General features: G+C 42.5%; 3 protein-coding genes across 4 annotated transcripts in view; all 3 read left to right on the top strand.

Annotated features, from left to right (window-relative positions):
- Window positions 1-4,064, top strand: part of LOC116693460 (charged multivesicular body protein 1a) — a 6,214-nt gene extending 2,150 nt beyond the window's left edge. The window contains exons 4-7 of the mRNA XM_032522456.1: window positions 554-700; window positions 1,238-1,366; window positions 1,479-1,672; window positions 2,395-4,064. Of these exons, the coding sequence (XP_032378347.1) occupies window positions 554-700; window positions 1,238-1,366; window positions 1,479-1,672; window positions 2,395-2,416 (492 nt within the window). The 3' untranslated portion in view covers window positions 2,417-4,064. The remainder of the gene's footprint in view (window positions 1-553; window positions 701-1,237; window positions 1,367-1,478; window positions 1,673-2,394) is intronic.
- Window positions 4,065-8,341: 4,277 nt separating this feature from the next.
- Window positions 8,342-10,531, top strand: LOC116693426 (P3 protein-like). Its single transcript, XM_032522409.1, has one exon. It carries the CDS (start codon window positions 8,593-8,595, stop codon window positions 9,991-9,993), a length of 1,401 nt encoding a protein of 466 aa, XP_032378300.1. The 5' UTR covers window positions 8,342-8,592; the 3' UTR covers window positions 9,994-10,531.
- Window positions 10,532-14,514: 3,983 nt separating this feature from the next.
- LOC116693369 (Fanconi anemia group A protein-like) overlaps window positions 14,515-25,601 on the top strand; it is a 35,235-nt gene continuing 24,148 nt past the window's right edge. For both annotated transcript variants that reach the window (XM_032522290.1, XM_032522291.1), the window contains exons 1-9: window positions 14,515-14,757; window positions 15,252-15,364; window positions 15,745-15,841; window positions 16,200-16,354; window positions 20,729-20,824; window positions 21,566-21,639; window positions 22,808-22,917; window positions 24,793-24,903; window positions 25,091-25,154. In XM_032522290.1, coding sequence (XP_032378181.1) covers window positions 14,697-14,757; window positions 15,252-15,364; window positions 15,745-15,841; window positions 16,200-16,354; window positions 20,729-20,824; window positions 21,566-21,639; window positions 22,808-22,917; window positions 24,793-24,903; window positions 25,091-25,154 — 881 coding nt within the window. In that variant the 5' untranslated portion in view covers window positions 14,515-14,696. The remainder of the gene's footprint in view (window positions 14,758-15,251; window positions 15,365-15,744; window positions 15,842-16,199; window positions 16,355-20,728; window positions 20,825-21,565; window positions 21,640-22,807; window positions 22,918-24,792; window positions 24,904-25,090; window positions 25,155-25,601) is intronic.

Raw genomic sequence — 25,601 nt, forward strand, 5'->3', positions numbered from 1 at the left:
CACACACACACACACACACACACACACGGTGGATGCAGGAAAAATCACAGATGAGATGTCCAGGATGACCTAAATTGAGGACAGATACATTATTGTAGGTGCAATGATAACTTAAAATTCAATAAGTACTTTATCAAACTGTATGAATGTGTTTCCCAACCCAGGATAGAAAATGATCCCTTTATGCTAGATGATAAAGGCGGGCCCCCTACTACAGCACGTGATGACGGCGCAATGTCCACGAGTAGGCTACAATGAATAGGACAGGATATATATGGTAGTTCTTGTTTTTCACCTCTTATGAGGCAAACAAAATATCTGTAAAATAGTGACTGTGGCAGGTGGATTTACAGTGGCAAGTGGTCGAAAAAGTGAACTTCAGGCCCTGGTTGCAGTTACTTCATTTTATAACAAGCTTGTGTACAATGTAAAACACTAAAGATGAAGCAATGGTGTTTCTGTTCATCATGTTTACATGTGTGTGCACTACATACACATGAGGATTGTACTAAACAAGGTACTTTATACCGAAGTGTCTTTGTCTCGTCACCAGGCGTTGCAACAGAAGAATGTGGATTGTGCCAGAGTGTATGCAGAAAATGCAATCCGGAAAAAAAATGAAGGTCTCAATTGGCTGCGCATGGCGTCTCGAGTCGACGCGGTGGCCTCCAAAGTCCAGACTGCTGTCACCATGAAGGGAGTAAGTGTTCAGATCCTTTACTTACAAGGAAAAGTAATTATGCCACACTGTAAAAATACTCTGTTACATGTAAACCTCCTGCATAAAAAAATGTTACATAAGTAAAAGTTTGTCAGTATCATCAGAAAAAATGTTCTATTCAATGCAGGAAAGTCCTCATATTTCAAATAAACTGGAAATTGACTGAAAACTGAAATTCCAGACAGTTCTGTCAATCAACCAGTGTTTAATGGTCCATTTCAGCTGGACCTGTAGGCTGTAATATTGTTGGCTAGTTTAAAAGGTAAAAGGACAATATTTCTCTGTGATATGTAGCGGAGTAGAAGTAGAAAGAAAAGACTCAAGTATAGTACAAGTACCTCAACATAGTACAGTACTTAGTTACATTCCACCAGTGCAGCTCGTTGATACGTGTTAGATACAGTTTTATTATCTGTTTAAAATGGACTATTAAGCAACTATTTTTTTATCTAACCACATCATATCTGTCCTCCCAGAATGAGACAATTACATCTTAAAGTTATTTCTTTTCATCAGGTGACCAAAAACATGGGCCAGGTGACCAAAGCTCTGGACAGAGCTCTAAACTCCATGGATCTCCAAAAGGTCTCTGCCGTCATGGACAAGTTTGAAACCCAAGTCCAGAACCTAGACGTCCACACCTCAGTGAGTGGCTGCACACTATGTGCATTTGTTCTTGTATATGTTTTTAAAAACCCAACCCAGATCTGTAGTTTTCTTCTGTCCTTAACACATTGGATCCTTCCCTCTCTTTCAGGTGATGGAGGATTCCATGAGCTCGGCAATGACGCTGACCACGCCTCAGGAACAGGTGGACGACTTGATCCACCAAATAGCAGAGGAGGGCGGCCTGGAGGTGATGGACCAGCTCAGCCAGCTGCCTGCAGGAGCCACCTCGGTAGGCGCCGAGAGCTCACGGAGCCAGGATAGGGAAGACCAGCTGTCTCGACGGTAAGGACCAGGGTCTGTGCTTGGTACTAGATAATAACTACTGGGTTACAGGTTAGAAGTTTCCATAAAGGGTAATTTTGTTGTTTTTTTCCGCCTGGAACCTATTTTCCTATATTTGAAATCGGTCCAGTATTACCAATTAAGCGGATGCTTTTATGGTCAAAGAAAGGATCTTACTCTTTAACAGAGAGGTCGACCTGGGCCACCAGGTACCCTTACACTGAGGAAAACCCTGTCAACTCTTTTCATTCTCTGGCACCAGGCTAACAAGTTGACATGATCGGGCAATTTTACAGTTAGAATGTAGCTTGAAATCAGCAAATTAGATTAGAAAGCACAACTCTTGTCATAAGGGAACAAGAAGGAAACACCACGTTCAGCTAAACCCCCAAAACAAAGGGCTTTGGCAAGCTTAACAGTACCGTTTATATTTTAATCTAAGAAATAATGACGTATACAGCATTTTCTTATACTTGTCCCTAAAGTTTTGGTCAACTGTAATACTATAAAAAACAACTTGACACAATTTTCAGATTAATAAACTCCCATAATAAAAATTAGTTAAATAAATCCTTTCATTGTTAGATGACTGTCAAACAATCAAGAAAATAATGAGCAGATTAATCAAGAATAAAAATAATCGTGATGTCAGGATATGATATAGTGACAGTTTTTATAAAAATGACCTACTGAGCCTTTAATACATCTTTCCTATGTTCCAGGTTGGCTGCTTTGCGGAACTGAGGCCTGCCCCCCCCCCCCCGAGAGGAGACGGAGCTTCTTATGGCTGTGTGGAAACAGACGAGTGTAACGATGGCGTCCGGAGCTGTGTGTATCTCTATTGAACTGTTCTTACAAGGAGGACTTAATGAGCCTATTGATTACCATCCCCCTGCCTGCTCTATAATACACACACACACACACACACACACACACACACACACAACACACACACACAGGCTAGAAATACTACCTGAGAAGGCATGAATCCCCCTGGTTCACTCTCCCATCTGATCCTTGGATTCCCGTTTCTGTCCCCCCTGAATCCCCCCCCCCCCCCCCCCCCCCCCCCTGGATCTGATTTGACCTTTTGAGTCCTTTTTTCTGCGGGTTGTCTCCACCAGCACCACCACCTCCTCCTGTTCTCCCACTCATCAATTCTCAAACCACACACTTTTGGATGTATGCTTTGTAAAAAAACAAAAAAAAAAAATTCACAAACTGCATAATTCACAATGATGAAATTGAAAACGTTTTAGTGAGCAATTATATTTATTATAATGGAGTTTGGCGTTCCTGGCTCTCATAAGGTGCCGGGTGGGTTAAAGTGTTCTGTCACTCAGAGTTTTCTTGGGAAGAAGGAGACACATATATTTAATCGGAAAAGAAATACCAGATGTTATACTTTGGTGTTTGGAAATGTTTAAGTTTAAAGGTAATCTCTTAGTAACCCCAACAAACACTAACAGCTGTACACAGCAAGGGACAATCCTCAGACCTTTGGTTTCTCACGGTACACATGATTTATTTTCGTGTTCTGCTTTTTTTTATTTAACTTTCTTGTTGATTATTTCTCATACCTGTATTGAGACTTTTTGCTTTCAATGCCTTATTTGGGATGCAAGTGCTTGCATAGGTGCTCCCCCCCCCCCCAGTGCCTGAAGGACAGTAGTTTAGAAAGCAAAGAGCAGCAAACCCAAACTCTACTGACATCGGCCAGAATAGGGAATTCTCCGTGAATAGTTTTATCTTGGTCACAGCTAACTTCACTTCAACTCTGACTGTGATGAGTGAGCGCTCTGGTTGCCATAGCCGTCATGGAGGGACATATATTAGAAGCATACATATTCTAGAAGCTGGATCTCTTTGAGGTGTCCCCCAGCAACACTGAAACCTCATTTAGATATTTTTCAGATATCTTCTCTGTCTCAAAATGAGTAATCATCCCCACCTGGCTTAGTCTCATCCAAAACACTTCCAGTAGAAGACGTCGGTTAAGAGCAGAGATGTATGTGCTGGATCTTGTTTTTAATTTTTTTTTACAAGAATCAATTGTTACTCCTTGTTGCCTTGTAAACCACAAACAATGGTAACAGCATGAGTTAACAGATTTAGTTCTGTTTTTTGAGATCCTAGCTCGGTATGGAGATGCCTGTTGAGTGATTTCACTGGTTTCGATGCTTCCTTCTTTCAGCATTCACTCTAGATCTCAGTGAGAGGGCAGGCAGGCCAAAACCAGACCTCAGCCTATAACAGAGCATCTTTACCCTCGGCTGGTTTCCATTCATTTGTCCATTTTTACACAAGAAGGGTTTATTACTCAACGTTTAGCAGACTTTGAAGCACTTTTGTTTTCTATATTTATCTTGGTTAATAAAATCTTGCCCTCTGACACGGCCTTTCATTTGACCTCAGTGGTTTGAGTGTTGAGCGCTGACGGACCATGTTTAAACTGTTGTGGTTGAGCTGGATATACAGCAGTGTCAGATCAAACTTCAACCAACAGTAGATGGCACCAAAAGCATGAAGACAAAGAATTTAGCTGGAAATGCAGCTTTGCCACAGTAGCGAGGACACAAAATAGCTCATGAAATCCACTTCCTCTGAACATCTACACTTTTTTGTACATCATTTCAGCTTATGTAATTCAAAATGCTTTCATTTGGGTTAACTTTATTGCCATAAAAACAAAGGTTGTTAAAAAGTTACTTTGGTGAGCTAATGGCGCAAGCAAGACCGACAACATTCAACACAGCATACTAATAAACCTTCATATAAAAATAAAATACATTTATTGGTACAATTTTTAAAATTAAGCCTGAAAATGCCCGAAAAATTACTATTTAACAACTGGTAACATGTCCCACACAAACAAACGCATTGTCCCACATTTTGTGAGAGGGATAAGAGGCCGGCGGGGGGAACAGAACAAGAACACAGCGACACATTACCGAACATCCCAAACACCAGACCTGCTAACCGTGGTTTCTGTGAGATGAGGGTTAGGGTTAGGGTAACCCTCTGGCGGTTTCTTTGGGTCCAGCAGCAGCAGGAGGGAGCTGTTCTCTGGGAAAAAGCTGTTCAAACCCACTGTGGTACACTACGTTCTCACATAGTCCCCACCTACCTAAAGGGGTATTCAGAACACAGCGAACAGTGGAATTGCAAGTCCTCATCCAGACACGTGATGCCCCTTTAGGGGTTGGGTGTGGTTTCACGGGATTCCTGTGTTCAGTATTTCTAAAATCCTGGCTCGGCCCTGTTTGGGGTCTAGCCTACTCTTGCCAGGCCATCTGGCTGAGGATAACCTTGTTAGGACTGGTGCTGAATTGGCATTTGATCACAAGGCTTTTAAAATTGTCATCATGGCTGCTCTCATCTCATTTGCAACCCATCACTAGGCAGATCATGACCACTGCCCTGAGTTGGTTTCTGAATATTCAGACAGATGCAGCATGTTCACACACAAATGCTAATACAGGCTGCTGTATTGTCTGGGTAAACAGTTTCAACTGCAGCACAGAGAGCAAGTTGTCCTGTAATTTCTCACTGGAGCGTTACTAGGAACAGTGTCAAGATGGGGCTTTTTTGCATTCCTTATCATTCCTTCTCTGTCCCTCTCTCCTGCTCTGTGAAATAAGTCATGAGGTAAATTATCATACCATGGGTAAATAATTAGACAGCCCTGGGAGGGGAGCAGCACAAATGCCAGGCAGGAAGTGTGCGTGCCTGGCAGCCCCACAACAACTGGCTGTCGCTCCATGAAATGTCAAAGCAGAGGCCAGAGCGATCACCCCAGCAGGTTGTCTTGGCGTGCACTGAGTGTTTCCACTGTGGACTCCCCCGCCTTTTCTTTTTATGGAAGCCTTGACTTAGCCATGGTGACAGAAGGAGGACACACAACTCATGACAACACAATACATGATAAACACGCTGTCCCAGGACTGACTTATACACAGTGAGTGGTGACAGTTCCTACCCAGGATAAGAAGTGGTGTGACCCTGCTGAACCTCCAGGGAAGACAACTGGAGCTTATTTATTGAAAATGGCTTTTAAATATGTAAGTGACGCCCAACAGGAGCCGGGTACTATAAAAAAGGATGCTCGCAGGGTTGTGCTGACAGAATGGAGTTCCCCTTTAATGCAACGTTCCTGCAGGGGTTGGGATGCAGTGTCAGGTTTCACCGTTGTGTCTGCTCTTTGTGTATGACAAATAAGCATTGGTCTACTTGGCAGCGGGTTTGTAACTGGAAACTGTTTAGGGAGCGTGACTGTGTTTCTTCCATGAGCACAATGGATCAGTGTCACAAGATACAAACAGGCATCAAAGGTCAGGGAACAGAAACTGAGAGTGAAAGTCTAGGCTTCAGAGGGCAATAGAGACGAGTATTGGTAACAATTATCATGTTTGCAAGAGACAATAAGCAAGACAAGTGAAGAAGCTGAAATTATAGTGTCAACATGAACTCTAATCATCCTGCATTACTATAACAAGCTTTATTATCTGCTTAATCATCATCATTATGTCTCCAGTTTGTCTTGATTTTGCCATTTTTCTTAAGTGGTCAGGAAATGAAATGCGACACTCTACTACGGTGAAGGCTCAGCTCTGACTAGTCATTGGTTGACGCTGCAGTTGCTCGTAGGCAAGAGGATTAGGGTAGGGCTGCACGCTATGAGGAAAATATACAATATGTGATAACGTTGAATATCGCGATAACAATATCACTTGTGATCAATAAACAGCATACTCATCTCTGCATTTCTGCTGCTTTCTGCTACAAATACAACAAACTGATTGTTGAATTTAAAACAGATGAAAGGAAATCATTTCCAACATTCTTTTATTGGTCACATGAAACATTGAATTGGATATAAATGGCACCACTAAAAAAACTTGCATTTTAAAGTGCAGTTTTCTGCTGTTATTTTATTTCAACTCACACAAAAAACTTTGTTGGGTGTCTATTGCGATATATCGCAGTCTTTTGCTATGTGTATATTGCACAAGTTGATATTGCGATGATTAAAAATGAACAACTACTTAAATAGTATTTATAAAGATGAAGTAAAACCTGTTTGACAAGTTGCACTCAGTGCAGTGTTGTGATGTGGGTGAGTCTTATCTGACACTCAGTGATGAAGTGTTAAAATCTGTTAGGGTTAATAATTGAGAGCGAATGAAAAAACTTCACATTAATGTTTCTGATCGTCCCTCCACAAGTAGGCTGCTATAGTCTGGCTCACCTGTACCGTACGTTGCTGAGATAAGGCCAAACATCCGGCATGTCTCTCAGGCTGGATATTCCCCCCCCCCCCCCCCCCCCCCCCCCCCCACCCCCCCCCCCCCCCCCACCCCCCCACCCCCCCCCCCCCCTTCTGCTTTGGTTTTGGAAGGTCACTGTCACTGCATCCGGGGTCTAGCCCCACCCAGGAAGCTTGTGATTTGTTTATCCCAGAATAGATAAGCGGTGGAGCCAGACCATATGGAAATAGGTCTGGTAATACGACCCCACATGACCTAAACTGTGAATAAATGGACTGTATTTAGAAGAATTTATTATGAAATTATGAATTTGCCTGTGACAGTGTAAAACCTGACTATGGGCCTGATGGTAACAGGGAGCAAAGGCTGTAACGCGGCTGGTTTGGATCTTTAATGATTCTCCTAGCCTTTTTCTTTCAATCATATGCTCATATGTAGTCAGGAAATTCTCAAAGGCGCCATTTTGGAGTCTGGGATCCAGTTCTTAAAATACATCTGTGGTAACCCTGGCAATCTCCCCCCCCTCCCATACACACAACACACCACACCAAACACACACACACACACACACACACACACACACACACACACACACACACACAATAGATAGAAATCAGGTGTTCCCTCTCCCATGTGACCACCCCTGTTTATTGGCTGAGGGAGGGGGGGTTTGGGCCGCTCTGATTGGATTATGGAACCTATGTCAAGAGAGTCAGAGTTACACAGACAGAGACAGGAAGTAGTGGGATATTTTTCTTTATAAAATAAACGCAAACTATTTACCATTAGACTACTAATACCTCATTAGTTATTATAAAAGTGTGTCCCTTAAGATTTGGAGACACAGTGTTGGGTAAGAACACATGAGTGATCCCTGTGAGTGAAGGCCAGTGGACCCAGCAGGGGACTCCTATGCTGGAGTACAACACTTTAATAGACTTAACTTGGTTAGACTCTATTTTATTTAGAAATGTTCACTATGTGAGCACAATATAAAAAAGGCTCTTAAAACTAGATTTTGACACAAACCCAAATGAGATAGTAATCTAGCACCCTACTTGATATTAACCTATGCTTTGGTGCCAATTCCCAGGGAAACTCGATATTATTTAAAACAGCCAAACGTATCCGGCCTCATCATAGACTGTAGAGGCTAAGAAGCCCTATGTGGCCCACCTGTTATTTCATAAGATAAAGTCGTTTATTTTGGCATTTCACGGCCGGAAGTCCGACTTAACTCGAGGAGGCTTTACAGAGCAGAGCAGCAAGCAGACGGCAGCTGAGCTACGATGCTCTTAGATCCCATCAACCGGGGAGACAATAAAAACGGGAGACGAGGCGAGGCTTTGGTTTACCGAGACAGAAACACTCCCATCGAGTAGAAAGGGGGGCCGTGAGAGACCTGTTCGCGTAGAGCGGGCTCGGACAGGACAGGGCGGGGTGATGTTCAGGTTCCGGTATAAAGCCAGCGAGAAAATGGGAGCCAGACGAGACGTGGAGCCCGCTGCCGACGCTCTTGTTGTGTATCGGAGACTAGAATGAGAAGTGGTCCGTCCTGGTTGAACAGGGCGGCGGTGTAACCGTCTGAGGAGGCCGCTGGCAGAGGAGAAGCGTGTCTCTGCGGCGCCCCCCCGCCCCCTGTACGTCAGTAAGATGAGGACGCTATTTCCCTTCTGTTGTCTCTTCCTTATCTCCGGCGGAGCCTACGGGAACCGAACCCTCGACCGCAGCAACGACACCGACCCGACGGCCGACAGCAGCAGCAGATATATCGCCATCGGCGACGGCTCATCGCAGGAATTCGAGTTTCCTGAAAACACCAAGGGCGTGATAGTAATCTCCAGCCAGTACCGGAGCGCCGCGGCGAGCAGGAAGGGCCGCCAGAGCTGGAAGCAGACGGTGACAGTCCGCTCCCTGGACCCGGAGGTCCTCTCCATACTCAACGTGACGGATAGCGGCCACGCAGGGCCAACCAGGAGCTACATTATCAGCATCCGCTCCGGGTTCCCGGGCAGGGCTCAGCTGCAGATCCAGCTGCTAGACCTGGACCAGGATTCGGCGCCTGTTCTGATCGAAGAGAGGACGGATTACTCCATCAGAGTGGCGCCCGGTAATGATGACCCGGCCACCCGGCTCGTCCAGTCGGGTGGCCTGTCCCATTTCTCGGAGAACCCCGTGCTGTTTGCCCTGCTGCCCCTCATCTTCGTCAACAAGTGTGCGTTCGGCTGCAAAGTGGAAGTGGAGGTTCTGCGGGGTCTGCTGAAGAGACCCGTGCCACTGCTCCTAGGGGTGCTGGGTCAGTTCCTGGTGATGCCGCTGTATGCCTACTGTGTATCCCGGCTGGCCTCGCTGCCCAAAGCGCTCTCCCTGGGCCTGGTCATCACCTGCTCTGCCCCGGGTGGGGGGGGCGGCTACCTGTACAGCCTGCTGCTCGGAGGAGACGTCACCCTGGCCATCTCCATGACCCTGGTGTCCACGGTGGTGGCAGCAGCCGCCATGCCTTTGTCATCCGCTCTGTATGGTCGGCTCCTGGGCGTGCACGCTGCCCTGCACGTGCCGTTTGTGAAGATCCTCGGCACCCTGCTGTTCATCGCCATCCCCATCTCGCTGGGCATGCTGGTCAAGCTGCGCCTGCCCGCCCTCACACGCGTCCTGCTGGCACTTATACGACCCTTCAGCTTCGCGCTCATCGTGGGTGGCATCTTCATGGCTTACCAAATGGGCGCGTCCATCCTGGCCAACGTCAAGCCCCAGATCGTGGCAGTAGGGGTGACAGTGCCTTTGCTGGGGCTGTTGGTCGGGGCCATCATGGCCAAGCTGGCGGGCCTGGCCCCAGCGCTGAAGAAGACGGTCAGCATCGAGGTGGGCGTCCAGAACAGCCTGCTGGCACTCGCCGTCATGCAGCTGTCCTTCCGCCGGGAGGAGGCTGACTTTGCGTCCCAGGCGCCCTTCATCGTGGCCCTCAGCAGCACCTCGGAGATGCTGCTCATAGTTCTGGGCTACTACACCCAGCAGAGGTTCTGTGGGTCTGTTGTCCCCAGGAGTGACGCCTGATTGTAGCCGCAGTTTTTCTTTTTGTCTGTTCTGAACGTTTTGAAGAACCAAGTCTTTTTAAACCTGTGGAATTTGTGTGTCCCAGTTTTTGGCTACAAGACACACACCGGTTACCAATCCAGCCATCCCTGTTGGTGGAACACAGGACAGTGAATGGACTTTTTTGTGTTGTTTTCGTATTTTTCATGAAAACCAAAGGCCTTTTACCCCCTTCTGAGACCTTTTTTGTGTTTATTTTACATGATGTACTTTTTAAAATCAGATTATACTGTGAGGTACTCAATGTAAATATTCCTAAGAAGAGACATACCTATAAAAGAAAAGATATTTTTGTACCAGATTACTTTTTGTAATCAAAAAGCAAAGATTGATTTGCATCATGTTTACAAGAGGTCCATGTGTCTTAGCCCAGGGGAGAATTTGGGGGTTTAAATGGAATAGTTTGGGAATTAAACAGGAACATGATGATTATGAAAGTATTTGCTACTGATTGTGTTTCCTGGATCTGCGAATCCATGTACTTGAATGTGGGAGAGGAGAAATGAAGAAAAAGTAAATAAAAACATTGTTAAAGCAGGCTTCAGTTTGTGAAGGAGTGTGTGTGCCACAAAACGCTTCTAACAGGCCAGTGTTGGGGGGGGGGTGGAGTCCCCTGGGCCCCGCATGCTGTGTGTAGATGGAGAGTGTGACCAGGCTGGTGTGTAGATGGAGAGTGTGACCAGCGGTGTGTAGGGATGTGCCAGGCGGTGTGTAGATGGAGAGTGTGACCAGGCGGTGTGTAGATGGAGAGTGTGACCAGGCTGTGTGTAGATGGAGAGTGTGACCAGGCTGTGTGTAGATGGAGAGTGTGACCAGGCGGTGTTTCCCGGGCCTGTGTGGTTCCCCTTACACACAGATGGGACCACGCTTGTTCAGCATTTTGCATGTTTTTTTGTTAAAGATGATTTTTTTTTTTTCCTTTATTAGATAGTGACAGTGGATAGACAGGAAAGGGGCGAGATGGGGACACGCAGCAAAGGACCGCAGGTCGGATTCGAACCCGGGCCGCTGCAGGACTACTAACCTTAACCTTTTAAAGGGTCAGTACACAAAAAACCTTTTGAGTTTTGGATTTATGAGCTGAGATTTTTTTAACAGCTTCTGCCACGCTGCGGGGGGGGGGGGTAACTAATTACATTTATTCATGTACTATACTAGGAACTATTCTAACTTGTTCATTCAGTGAGTATTTTAATTCCATGCTACTCTATACTTCTATACCCTCCTACATTTAAAGGATCATTTTGTACCTTTTACTCCACTACGACGCTTTAGTTACTTGCACTTAAAGGTTTTAATGACGCTTAAATGAACGTAAAAAGTAAAAGGGTGTTGGTGTACAGGAAATGACCCTGTATGTTAGTCAGCTCCACCTTGAACAACCATAACATTAAAATGCTGCTTAAGTAATGCTAATGGATAATAATTACAGGTTATTATTATCCAATGGTACAACAGTCTAACATTTTGCTGCTTGACTTCTTCATTTTTCTCAAGTGCAGTTTTGAATGCAAGACTTTGTCTCTTGTATATTTACAATGTTGTGAATGGAATTGAGTTTGTGCTGATCTTAAGTGTTAAGACAGAAAAAACTACAAAGCCTCAACAGTAAAATGTATTTCCAGACAAGGTGTCCTTGTTACTTTACATAATCCACTAAACACTGTCAACACTTTTCCAAGGGCCTACTTCTTTGGTACAAAGTGCTTTTAGTATACAGAGAATATTGTTTCAGCAAAAGACATGTTGCTGTACAGGAACTGGAGATGTAAATGTAGCAAAAGGCCAGTGTGGGGAGTATATTAGTGTAACACGGCCTCAGTTTAGTAACTCAGTCCACCAGAGGACAAGGTTCAGTTTTTTGGTTCAGACTTTACAATGTGTGCTCATTGTTCACAGTCAACATACCGGCGTTCCCTTTCCTGTTTAGGAAACAGGTCTAGTGAAAAAAAGGGAAGGTTTTAATCACGGGTATTTTTATGTGAAGACTTCATATCCTGTTTACGCATCCAGAGCAGCAGAATATGATGTGCCTTCATTACCACACCTTGTGAGGGGGGGGGGGTTGTAGTGGAAAACAAGGGAATTCAGACCTGCTGTTTTGGCGCAGCAGTCTGCCTGAGCTCTCAGGAATGTAGAGCTGGAAAGCCTGCGGGCAGAGCTTACAGGGTGAAGTAGACTCAGTCAGTGTTAATGGTACGTCTCAACGCTAATGGTCGCCTCTCATAGCCGAAGTTCTGTGTTTATCACACGCAAATGATGCCTGTTAGAAGTGCAACATAATCTTTCTGAGTCATGAGCACTTTTCTCTTTGTCATATGTTGGAACACATCTTTTTGTGGCTTCATTGATTTCAGTCACCAGAGGCGTGTGTAATGGACAGAGTTGTTCTCTGACCTACATGGGTGTGACTATAACCAACGTTACGTAATCAGTGGAAAATGTAGCGATGTTAGTTACACACATAACATGGGGACAGAGTCAGTTTTCTGTTTAAAGCCAAACAATTTTTTGTTATGCTTGAGCTGTTTTATTGTTATGTAAATAGCCTCTCACTCTCTCTTTTTTTACTGTCAACATATACCAGAAAAAGAAACACTGTATTGATTTGTAGTACAATCTGAATCTTTACTTAATTCTACTTCATTTCTTTGTTTTCAGGTTATTGGTCACTTTCAGACAGAATGTTTCTTAAATTTATTTTTTTCGGTTTTGTAATTCAAAGATGGGAAATGTTTTAATAACCACATAGTACAAAGTCAGTCATTTCTTAATGCACAGTACATAGAAAAGTCAGTGATTGTTTCAGGAATTGCTCTTTTTCTACTTGACATGCATGGAATCTTTGTTTGGATTTGTTATTTTTTCTTATGTGTGAGCTAACCTGCTATGATTGTGCAATTGTGCACACACACACACACACACACACACACACACACACACACACACACACACACACACACACACACACACACACACACACACACACACACACACACAATCCTGCTTTGATCCAGATTCAGTCAGTCCTTTATCCAAACTTTGCCCCTCAATGTCAGTGGCTCACTTCATTCCAACAAGGGCTGCTACTCTAACTGTGTGTGTGTTGTGTGTGTGTGTGTGTGTGCGTGCATGCGTGCGTGCGTGTCCTCAGGTGTCACTGTTGTTTTCATGGAGCTGACAGGTGATGACATATCGGCCTTGCTGGTAGGTTTGCACTCAGCCCCGTACCTCAGCACTCCTGTTTATATTACCATTCTGCACATTAGTGGCACAATAGGAAAAGAGGGCTTTTAAAAATGCATGAGGACACATTGCATTAAGTTTTCATGAGTTCCTTTCACTGGCTCCCATGAGACGGGTTTCCTGCTGCCTGCTGCAATAAAGATGGGAAGTCCAGAAAATACACAGGAGGCTGAAGCGAGACGAGCCCGTTGGACACTGAGGAATGATCTTCACTCAAACACACCCAGAGGGCAAGATGGAGTCTGCTGCTGTACAGGTGTGGTCCCACAGTGGGACTCGCCAATGTGTGGCACTCACCATGCAACACCTGGACAATCATATTCGCCCTCAACGTTTATTAATCTTGCACATCGTAACCTCACTGAATTTTGAGAAAACACTGCCCACAGTATAGGACAATAAGTTAACCCTTTCAGTTTCTCCTGCTAGCAAACAGAAAAAGGCCTAGGAGCTGCACATCCAATGAGTTTAGAGACATAGGGCCTATGCCTGAATGGTAGTTAAAACTGAATTCATCTCAATTTTTTAAATGCTGTATTTCAGAAACAGAGGGGAACTGAACTTTTCCTGTGTAGCTCACTTGCCCTCCTTTTATTTGAATACAGCTAGAGATAATAGGAGCAACGGGGGACTGCACCCTATCATAGCAACATATTTGCATCTTTTGCAACAGTTACTATTCCATTTCTCTTGTTGTATTTAGGGACAACAGTATCCATGAATGCTTAAAAACGTGCTACAGACTAATGCACTGTTAAGCCGGTGTGTAGCCTACAGGGCATGTAAGGACAAGTGTGGCTGTTATGTTAGCTTCCCCTTTTTCATAATAAAGATCTGAACTGGTTTTGAAGTCTGAGGAGGTTGTACCGAGAGAGGAGGGTTGTTTTCCCCCCGGGTGGAGGCGGGACCTGAATCCCTCTGTCCCTATCCCTTCCATAAGCAGTTAGGTTCCAGATCATCAGCATGCATGACCGGCTGTACTATGCCTCTGATTGGTTTACAAGATAACATGCCTTCTTGCCCCCTTCTCCCCATGATGAGAACCCTAGATCGGATCCGTTAGACGTGTCGACATCACAGGACGTTGTTCGTGGCCCACCTTATTCTGCGTTATTTTGCATCTGATTGGCTAACCCAGGTAGTTTTACTCTAACCTTAACCAATCCCCACTCACCTTTCCTAAATCTCACGATATTGAATAGACGATGGTCTTTCCTGATTGGCTCCAGTACAGACCAATGGGAGAGAAGAGCGCGACGGGAAACATGGAGGAGAAAGTAAACCAAAACAGCCACAAGCTAGCCAGAGAAATGATACTGTCATTTAACGCACTTTAAATACTGTTTCCATGTTGTTTTCGAACTAATTGTCTTAGACGTCGACTAAAAGTGTTGATACGCATTCAGCCAAAGTGAAATATGTCACTGAGTGCAACGTGTGACTCGGTTTCTCAGAAAAGGAGTCTGTCCAGTCTCCTCGGTGAGTTGACATACCGAACTAACGCTACGTTAACGTTAGGATGGATGCTATCACTATCTGACACAATACGTGAATACAGTCTGAAATAAAAAAAGAAAACACTCAAACGTGTAGTCAGGCTAGCGTTAGTCCTAGTCCATTCTCCCCGTTGATTACGTCTATTAGCTAAATACTGACTGACGTCTGACTGATTACGGAGTTAAGTTAACCACTTTCGGCTATTAGTGTTGAAATGTTAAATTGGCAGCTTTTTAAGTGGAGTTTGGCGTGACCCTTAATACAGATTATACCATTCACATTTACTTAGGTATATGTATGTAAACTTAGTAACGTTATGCCATCTATCCAATCATGCTTGACCAACATTTGGTTAACTTGGCCAACTTCAATACAACAAAGTAAACTCTCTGTACAGTAAGGCAAACTGTGTTATTACGATACTAAAACTTTGTCCATGTAAACTTGTGAACGTTGTCCTGCTGTTGCTCTCCCAGCTGGTCGTGTGGTTAAGAGGCTGAAGCAGGAAGATGGTCAAAGGCTGCAGGAGGCAACAATCCAGCTGTTGGAACAGCAGCAGAACCTCTGCAGTCTACTCAGGGAGGTGGGGGTAAGTGAGCGGACTGTAGGATGGGGCAGAACTTACTGTCTGCACGGCCAATGAGCAAACATTAAAACATTATGATAGCGACATTTTATACTACTCTGTAGACTGAGAAAGAAGCGTGCAACAACCCCTAAAAACTGACAGTGTCGTGATGAAGGGACATTGATGCAACTAAAATGCATCTAAATGGGCTAAAAATGCAAATTATTACAAGTGCTTTTGGGGGAATTATACCTGTATGATACCTTTTACACGTTTGGGAAATCTGCTTCTATCATCTGTGGGTGGACTGATGATGATGTAATATGTTCATATTTAATAGTTGCTAATCTTTCATTAATATGTCATATTTTTTACTGTATTTCTTTTACACTTTTTTGTAGAATCCAGATCTGTGCAACATTTTCCGTATTCAGAATGGAGAGCAGAAACGGGCAGAGTCGGAAGGCATCTCATCTGCCGTTGCAGTTCCACTTCTGGGTGAGTGAGTCTTTGATGCTAGGTCTCAGAAATAGTGTCTGTGCTGTACATCAATTTTGCCAGTGTACCAAAGTAGACAAACTCAGAAGCCCTAGACACCTGCTGCTTTACACATTAATTACAAAGCAAGCAGTGGTGAAACTATAAAGAAAGAGAAACATTTTTGTTGTGGGTTTGGACTTAACCAACATCTCACATTTGAGTCAGCTACTGAATGGCAGGCATGACTAAATTCCCATAATCTTTTCATTACGCCCATCTTTGTTCAATGTTTATCTTCTCGACAACTATCAGTTTTTCAGATTTAATTTGCTGACATGTATATATGAACTACAGGATTTGTATTGTGTGTGGACAGTGTGTGAGCTAAGGCGTCAGGCCTTGCAGCTGGGTGTCCCGGTGGCAGTGCTGTCGGTAAAGATGATGCTGGAGAGACTGATGGAGATCACTGGAACTGAGGAGGATAAGGAGGAAGAGGACACCAGGAGTGGACTTCTCACTTCCTCTCAGAGAGTGAGTATCTGACAGTAAGAGCTAATGTTAGCATAATCCATGCTGAGCATTCGATACCCCCATGCAAAAAATTATGAATACACAAATTGTTAACCATCTGAACTTTCATCAGGCACCTCATCAACATGTAGCTGGTTCAGTAAGTTAGTGTATTGTATATCCAGGACAATTTATTTAGGGGATTGCTCTGGTTTTGGCAGAAGATCCGCCAGATGTCACTCATTTTTCAGCTAGATGTCCCTCACCTTCCACTTTCTTTGTGGTGGCATTCTGAACTCTTGTCTCCGGTTTATGTCTTAAAAAGTCTAAAATTTGCTGAAGTATTGTGTTCTAGGTCCCACAAAATTTAAACAAGTCTTAATTTTCCTAAATCGTTCTTTTGCCAGTCCAAATATAATGTTGCTGTATTACGACCAACATGCTACTTATATTGCAGCTTTCTTGTTATCGGCTGGAGATATTTTTGGATTGTACCACTGACCAGTGTTAGAGAAAGCACTGAATCTCAGTACTTCAGTAAAAGTACAAATAACCACAGACATATTTACTTTAGTAAAAGTAAGGACTAATCAGATAATGTAACGAAACACTGTAGAAATGTAGTGGAGTAGAAAGTATAGATAATTGGTGGAAAATGTAACAAAGTAAAAGTCAAAAGTATGCACTATTAATTCTACTTAAGTAAAGTACAGATACATGAAAAAGCTACTACTGGATTAAGTGATACCTGGTATTAAAAAACTGAATTTAGGGCTCAGTTGATATTGTGATTAAGGTCTTAAATTGCATTTGTAATGGTCTTAAAAAGTCTTGAATTTGACTCTGTGAGACCTGCAGACACCCTGGTTAACCTTTCACTCAGTTCTGCCCACCTTTTCCATTTTCTCCATTTAGTGATGACTGTCAGAAACTATACATGTTCCACCAAAATAAGTTCTTTCCTGAGACTATTTCACAGAGGCACCGTGGCTCCGTCCGGAGCTTAGCCCCGCCCCAATGCAGTGTGGACTAGCCAGACCTTCCTCTGCGGCGCTCTATACAAGGGTTTGGCAAAGCGAGTCTAGTGCAAGTGACACTAGGACTATTGTGTGAGAGAATCTGTAAATATGGTTAAATAGGTGTGCCTCAGGGTGTCGGGTCAGGACACTGTTTTGGTGTTCAGGTGAGAGTGTGGGTGGAAGGAGATGCGGAGTCCAGGGCTGCGTTTTAGACGGTGTATGTAAACAAATAGGCCTGTGTTTCTGTCTGTGGTTCTGTTACAACAAAGCACAGCAATACCAACCTTTGAGAAAGAATAATTACAGACCAATAGCAACGGCAAACCTAAGATAAAACATAGCCATCTACTAATAGCATAGAGCGATATAAATGACTAACAATAATAACTAGAATGCAATGAGCTGTCGATTAAAGATTAGCAAGCACAAAAATATTTGTCTAACCTATATAAATGACAGTCATTACAGGAATTATAACAAGTATTTAAACAGAATAAATAACCAACATATTCTGTGCAAAATGGTGACATACTGTATGTATATTAAAAGTTTTAAATTTGGACCCATCTAAAGATTAATGTGGTTAGGACTGTGTTTTTTTATGACTGGCTATGCTTTTTCTGTTTACTCTTCAACTGTTCTCAGGTCTCATTTACAAGAAAGATCTTGATCTGTAAGCAGATTGGCTTATTAGATTAAATGTTGTGTATGTAATATACAGTTTTGGTGAAAAGATGCCAATAAATCAGCATCTGATAGATTTAGAGTTCAAAACAATGTCATAAATGAATTTCTTTTATAAAAGTCAGCTACACCTTTAGTGTAGTCTATAGTGTGATGGCTGTGTGTCTTTGTATTTATTCTGACTCATTGTGGTTGTCTTATTTCCAGTGACTTAGTGTTTTCTGGTTAACTTCTCAGGAACCACAACTGTACTGCTACATCACTTCTGCATTAGAGCTTGACCGATATACAGTGGTGTGAAAAAGTGTTTGCCCCCTTCCTCATTTCCTGTTCCTTTGCTGTTTTGTCTCACTTAAGTGTTTCGGAACATCAAACCAATTTAAACAATAGTCAAGGACAACACAAGTAACACACAATGCAATTTGTAATGAAGGTGTTTATTATTAAGGTGAAAAAAAAATCCAAACCATCATGGCCCTGTGTGAAACAGTGATTGCCCCCTAAACCTAATAACTGGTGGGCCACCCTAGCAGCAACAACTGCAACCAACGTTTGCGATAACGTGCAATGAGGCTTTTACAGCGTCCTGGAGGAATTTTGGCCCACTCATCTTTGCAGAATTGTCCTAATTCAGTTACATTAGAGGGTTTTCGAGCATGAACGGCCTTTTTAAGGTCATACCACAACATCTCAATAGGATTCAGGTCAGGACTTTGGCTAGGCCACTCCAAAGTCTTCATTTTGTTTTTCTTCAGCCATTCGGTGGTGGACTTGCTGGTGTGTTTAGGATCATTGTCCTGCTGCAGAACCCAAGTTTGTTTCAGCTTGAGTACACGAACAGATGGTCGGACATTCTCCTTCAGGATCTCTTGGTAGACAGCAGAATTCATAGTTCCTTTTATCACGGCAAGTCTTCCAGGTCCTGAAGCAGCAAAACAGCCCCAGACCATCACACTACCACCACCATATTTTACTGTTGGTATAATGTTCTTTTTATGAAATGCAGTGTTCCTTCTACGCCAGATATACTTGGACACACACCTTCCAAAGGTTCCACTTTTGTCTCATCGGTCACAAATGTTTCCCAAAAGTCTTGGGGATCATCAAGATGTGTTGTGGAGAAATTGAGACGAGCTTTGATGTTCTTTTTGCTCGCAGTGGTTTTCTCCTTGGAACTCTGCCATGCGGCCATTTTGCCCAGTCTTTTCCTGATGTGGAGGCATAACGCTGACCTTAACTGAGGCAAGTGAGCGCAGTTCTTTGGACGTTGTTGTGGGGTCTTTTGTGACCTCTTGGATGAGTCTCGCTGCGCTCTGGGGTAATTTTGGGCGGCCGCCACTCCTGGGAAGGTTCACCACTGTTCCATGTCTTTGCCATTTGTGGATAATGGCTCTCACTGTGGTTCACTGGATTCCCAAAGCTTTGGAATGGCTTTATACCCTTTCCAGACTGAAGATCTCAATTACTTTCTTTCTCAATTGTTCCTGAATTTCTTTGGGTCTCGGCATGATGTGTAGCTTTTAAGGATCTTCTGGTGACCTTACTGTGTCAAGCAGCTCCTATTTAAGTGATGCCTTGATTGTGAACAGGTGTGGCAATAATCAGGCCTGGTGTGGCTAGAGAAACTGAACCAGGTGTGGACAACCACGGTTATAGTATGTTTTAACAGGGGGGCAATCACTTTTTCACACAGCCATGATGGTTTGGATTTTTTTTCACCTTTATAATAAACACCTTCATTACAAATTGCATTTTGTGTTACTTGTGTTGTCCTTGACTTTGTTAAATTGGTTTGATGTTCCGAAACACTTAAGTGTGACAAACCTGGCAAAGGAACAGGAAACGAGGAAGGGGGCAAACACTTTTTCACACCACTGTATCAGTGGGCCGATATTATCGGCCGATATCAGGCATTTCCCGAACTATCAGTGTCGCCATTTGTTATTATTATTTTTTTTTAATAAATATTCATCAGGATAATTTATAATGACAAATAAATGATTCTGATAAATTAATATTTGAAAAATAAAACAAAAACAGACGATCAACCATGCTCTGAGGGATGGCGTTGCATAGTCTGTCCACCAGAGAAATGTGCTGCAGAAGTTTAATATTTTTCAGCTACAGAAATTAATTTTGCTTTATTTACTGCAGAATTCCTGTTCAGAGTACAGGATATGTCAAATAACATGTCATCAATCAGACTAAGGGTAACTAGGTAACTGCTGATTTGGGTAACGGCCCCTCGGTGTTGGAACAGCCTTCCTCTCAGTGTGAGATCAGCTGACTCCAATGCTTCTCCTTAAAACTGTTTTTTTATAAAATGGCACATAATACACTTAACTATGTCTTCTCTTTCATTTTTGCTACACTGCAAATTTCCTTTTTTTGCTTCCCTCTTATGGATTTATTTGAATTTTACTGTCATCACATATTTAAGTTATTTGTATTTGTATTATCATTTAGTGTTTCTAGATGCATGTCATACAGGTTTCTGTTATTGACGTTCTATCTTGCACTTTCCCTGTTTTATGAAGTGCTGCTTGTTCTAATTTGTTCATGTCTTGGGGGTTTACTCTGGAAAGCACTTTGTGCTTAATGCTTGAAAAGTGCTATATAAATAAAATGACTATTTATTGTAAATATTCCGTACAGTATATTATAATATAAGTCCCTTCCCTGTCTTGTCTAGGTCCAGCTGTGTCTCCTGCTGGAGTCCAGCAAAGAACTGCTGTCACAAGGAGCCTTCTGCCCTAAACTGCTCTGGCAGGAGTACAGAAGAGATCAGGTGTGTGTATGTTGGAGTTCATACCAAATAACGTATTTACTTCTCATGTAGTCTGGATCCACAGTTCACTTATTGGGATAGTTCTGACGGCACCAAAAGTCCTGCCGGATATCCTGCCAGATGTCGCACACTTTCCGCTTTCTTTTGTGTTTACTTTAATCTGGGCGCATCGAGGAGCAGGAACTAGAACCTCCGAGCTACCACGCTGAAAATTTGGATGGAGACTCACGTTACTGTATTGTGTGAATATTTAATTTAACTTTGTATGTGGCATTTTTCTTTTGCGGGGTGCAAATGTTCCACCAGAACAAGTTCCTTCCGGAGACTATTTAGCAGCGCCACCGTTGCTGCGTCCAGAGCGTAGCTCCGCCCAAGACCGTTGGGATTGGTTTAAAGAAATGCAAACAACCCCTGATCTTTTATTCCCCTATCCAACAATGTATGCTCCCGTTGCCAGACCTTCCTCCGCAGCGCTGTGGAGAAAGGTCTGGTGTTGCAAGACTACTTCTCATGAGATTTTGCCCAATTTATGCTCAATTTATTAGCCCAGTCTGAGTTCTATGCAGCTAGGTCAAAGAAAAACACAACAAGTGAAGTTTGAAACAAAAAACAAAAACTTTTGTTTTCACGCGCTTTATTTATCCCTTTAAAATTGGTCTAAACTGCCTTAGTTGGAAAACCCAGCTCGGCTTTCTTATATAATGGATGTAGTAGTCAATAGTTAATGTGGTGTTTTTACAGAGGCTACCAAAGCTGGAGGTGGTGTACCATCTTCACAGTCACAACATCGTCACTCTGAAGCTTATCATAGAGAGGTAAGAAACAGCTGTTTTTTTTCAGTTATTTTTTGGGGAAATTTAGTTTGTGGCGCCTTGTTAGGCAACAAGGTCGGTCAGCTGCTGGGGAGCCACAATAGTCTAGAGCATACAAAGATTAATATCATGCAGCTGTTGGCTGCATAAGATAAGGCAGACAAGTATTATACTTTAGTATTTTTACTTCTACAAACATTATGGAAGTGTAGAAAGCTCTTAAGGATTTTTAAACTTACAATTAACTGAATACATAATTTTAAAATGTAACCACTTTAAGAACAAGTATTGTTGAAATTAAATACGAAACTACTGCATGTATACTGTAGCACTGACACTTTACTTTGAAAACAAACTTTTTTGTGGGTTGAGTAAAAACTTTTTCAATTTTAAAAATATGATTTTAAGTCAAGTACAAAGATCAGGTTGCTCAAATTTGATTGATTAAATTCAAATAAACAGAATTTATGATGAAAAATTCAAACTTTGACATCCAGACTACCAAGAAGAAATCCGACCTCTGTCCTATCGGGATATACTCTCAGTTCAGATGTGAATGTGTGAATCCTCCTGGTTATTTCAGAGATGGCAAATCAAACTACATGAATTCATGAAGTTGGCTTTTAAAATTAATAAGATTCAATACTACAACCAAAGACACTCGGCTGTCAGTTTTGTTGTTACAGCGCCCCTGTGTGGATGTTGTAGGGGCCTTTTTTTAAATTGTTCAGTTCAAAGAATGATTTGAATATTAAGTCCACACAAAAGAGTAGGTTTTCGTAGACTTTATAAGTCTTAAAAATTGTAGACCTTAAAAAGTCTTAAATTCGCAGAAGTATTGTGATCTAGGTCTTCAATAATTTTAGATAAGTCTTAATATTCCTATGTCCATGTAACGCTACCTCCAATGCTCTTTTTTCCTTCGGTGGTGTTAGGGTTAGTGGTGTAGTCTGGTGTAGTTCTATCTTTTGTAGTTTGAATATAATTTTGTTAGGACTAATAATAAGACCAACTTGCAACATATATGGAAGCCAATTACCTTTGGTGTTATTGGTGCGAGTCTCTTTTGGATTGACATCAAACAGATGATGTTGATGTTATGATAAATGTCTTTAATTTAAATCATAATGGTCTTAGTGTTCTGCCCCCCTTTTCCTTTTTCTCCATTCAGTGATGAAGGAGTGAGGTTGTGGTTGGTGTCTCGGTCGAAGGCTCTGTGCGGTTGGACACCTCCACACGGAGAAGAGGAGACCAAACAAGTTCAACGGAAAGTGTTGTCAAGTAAGGACACGGATTACTCTCACTCCTCTAGTTTTAGTTTAAAGAATTGATCCTGATCAGCATGTCACCTGGAATTTAGTTACCTTGGAAACTGGTTACATCACAAAATACAATCAGAGTGATAAAGGCTGGAAAAAGTCATTTTAATCTTTTTTTAAATGTATTTCTTATAAACATTTCAGTCAGTTAGTGTTTCACACATCTCAAATATTGTTTAAATGCCATAATTACCTGACAAAATACACTTGTTGAATTATTTTTGTTGAATGCAACTTTGTTAAATGAGCCTGGTTTCATATTGAGCCGGGCTTCCTCCCCTCCCCCCCTCCCCCCCTTACCCGGGGCTGGGGCACATCACTAGGCACTGTAGCGGCTTCTCCAGCAGGCAGAACCGGGCTCCCAGTCAGGGTTTTTGGATATTGGTGCAGTCTCGCCATCGTCTCGTCATGAGGAAAAAAGGTTGTTTACGAACATATTTACTCTCATCTGACAAAATTAACACTAACCACCAGCTCTGTCAAGTTTAGTTCAGACCTTGGTTGTCTCACAAAAGTAAGTTCTTTTTGCAGCTAGGCAGCATAAAAACCCATAAAAGCAAAGAAGAAGAAGAACAAGTTTCCAACGATAAGAACAAGAATAAGATTGAGTACTAAATTAATTTTTTTGGGTGTATAAGAGCGTGTTTTGCACATGGAAGGGATGAACAGCGAATCATCATGCACTGTATCTCTAAGCAGTTGGGAGGATGTTAAATTCCTTAGCATGCGTTCACACACACTGCGGTGCGGCGGTTGCTGGGATGGTCTGGGGAAAACTGGCGTCTTTCCATTCATTGTGATTTGCGGAAGTGCGTTTGCGCTGTGGTGGTGGGGGCTGCAGAGGGGAGCTGAAAACATAGCAGTGGCCTGCGGCAAAAGGTTGAGGCCAGTTCAACTTTTGAAGAAACGCAACCCAAAGTCATCCTGCAGCTGTAACAGGTTCAGGAAAATGGGAAACATCACTGCCTCTTTCGCTGCCAGAAGAAAGTTTTAGAACTCTATGAGGGTTAAAAATAACCCCAGGGGTTTGTGTAACAGCTGACTCTTTCCTGCAACAATGTCCAACTCAAAGCACAGTCCCTCTGTCTCTTTTCTTTCCCTTCCCTTACTTCGTGAAAGGAAGCTGCCTTCAAGTGCGGTTGGAAATGTCGTTATCTATAAACTATCTGACCAAAAACAATAACTGTGAAGTATAACTTGTGCTACATTGTTGGGTTAAATAACACAAATCAGCCATTTAAGTGACACTCCCACCGCCACACAACGTGAGTCGCCGGATTGTTTTGCACATGTCCTTAAAGAGAAGATGCTCTGGATTTTCTCGAATTAATTTTTAGCTTTTTGTATTATTTGCTGGCTAAAGAATATCTGAGATAGAAGGTTGGGTCCAAGAAATACTTCGGCACATAACCACATTTAAAACCACAACTTGTTGTTTATTTCTTACATATTGCCTCAAGAAAAGGTAATAAGAACTATTTTCTTCACAGCACAACATTCTTCTTGTCATGCATGTACTTATTTTTTACCTTATCATTTTCAATCAGTATTAAAAGAAGAAATGATGTGTGAATTTGAGCTTAAATTCTACATCATCAGATTATTTTCAGAGGATTCTTCAAAGTTTTTTTCTGTTACTTTACTACACATATCCTGAAAATATGCTTTCTTGTATATGCCAATAATCATATTACTTGCGATAAATGAACAATATAAAAAAAAAAAAAAAAAATGCACTCCTGGTATCAAGTACACTGGATAAAATGTCCACCAAAGGACATGCAGAATGCTGCTGCTGAGGATGATGCCAGTTCAAGATCTTCTGTTGGTTGTTTAGCTGTGGTTGGAGTCTTGTTGGGAACTGGCTTTGAGCTGAGCCGGGAGTCAGCAGCTGCAGACAGGAGGATCTCCCAGCTCTGCTGCTCAGTGCTGGACGACATGCTCTTCTGTGAGTCCCACTTAACCTTGTCCTGTGTTGATGAAAGATTTAGAAAAAGCACTTTGACTCACCTCTGGTCTCTGAAAGCTATTTTGCTATGTTCTACTTTTACTGCTAAGACGTCTAAGTATCATTTTAATACTTTTCTTTTTTTGTCTTGCCTTTTAACATTTTATTGTTTGTCTGTCTCCTTCAGGGCTTCTAGACACTGTGGAAAAGGGTGTGACACTGCAGTGTGCTGGAGCAGGAGCTGAGCTATGGTTCTTTGTTTTTTATTTGCCTTATTATTAACCTCTATGAAATCAGGTCTGGTTGAGATTGAAGTCTCTGTCTGAACAAAAGAGACCTGAAGACAAACGTTACTCCAAGCAGGCAGACTGACAGAGAACATACACAGACATTTGGCAAGATATAAGGGCATCATTTAGTTGTACAAAATAGCAATTTTAGACATCATGAAACATTTTATATTTTGTGAAAAATGCCCTAAAATTACTGAAAAGGACTGAACATTCATATTACAGCAGGTTCTGCTGGCTCCACCATTTATAGTGTACATGCAGTGGCTTGAGAAAGTTTACACCCCCATGCTAAAGTTGATTAAAATGAGGAATTTTGGAAACCATCTTTTGGAAATTGATCTTGATGCCTTCATGAAAACAATTTTAGGAAAATTCAACCTTTTAAAGACACCAATTTTCTTTGTG

This window comes from Etheostoma spectabile, chromosome 8 (genome assembly GCF_008692095.1).
Source record: "Etheostoma spectabile isolate EspeVRDwgs_2016 chromosome 8, UIUC_Espe_1.0, whole genome shotgun sequence".
Taxonomy (NCBI): domain Eukaryota; kingdom Metazoa; phylum Chordata; class Actinopteri; order Perciformes; family Percidae; genus Etheostoma; species Etheostoma spectabile.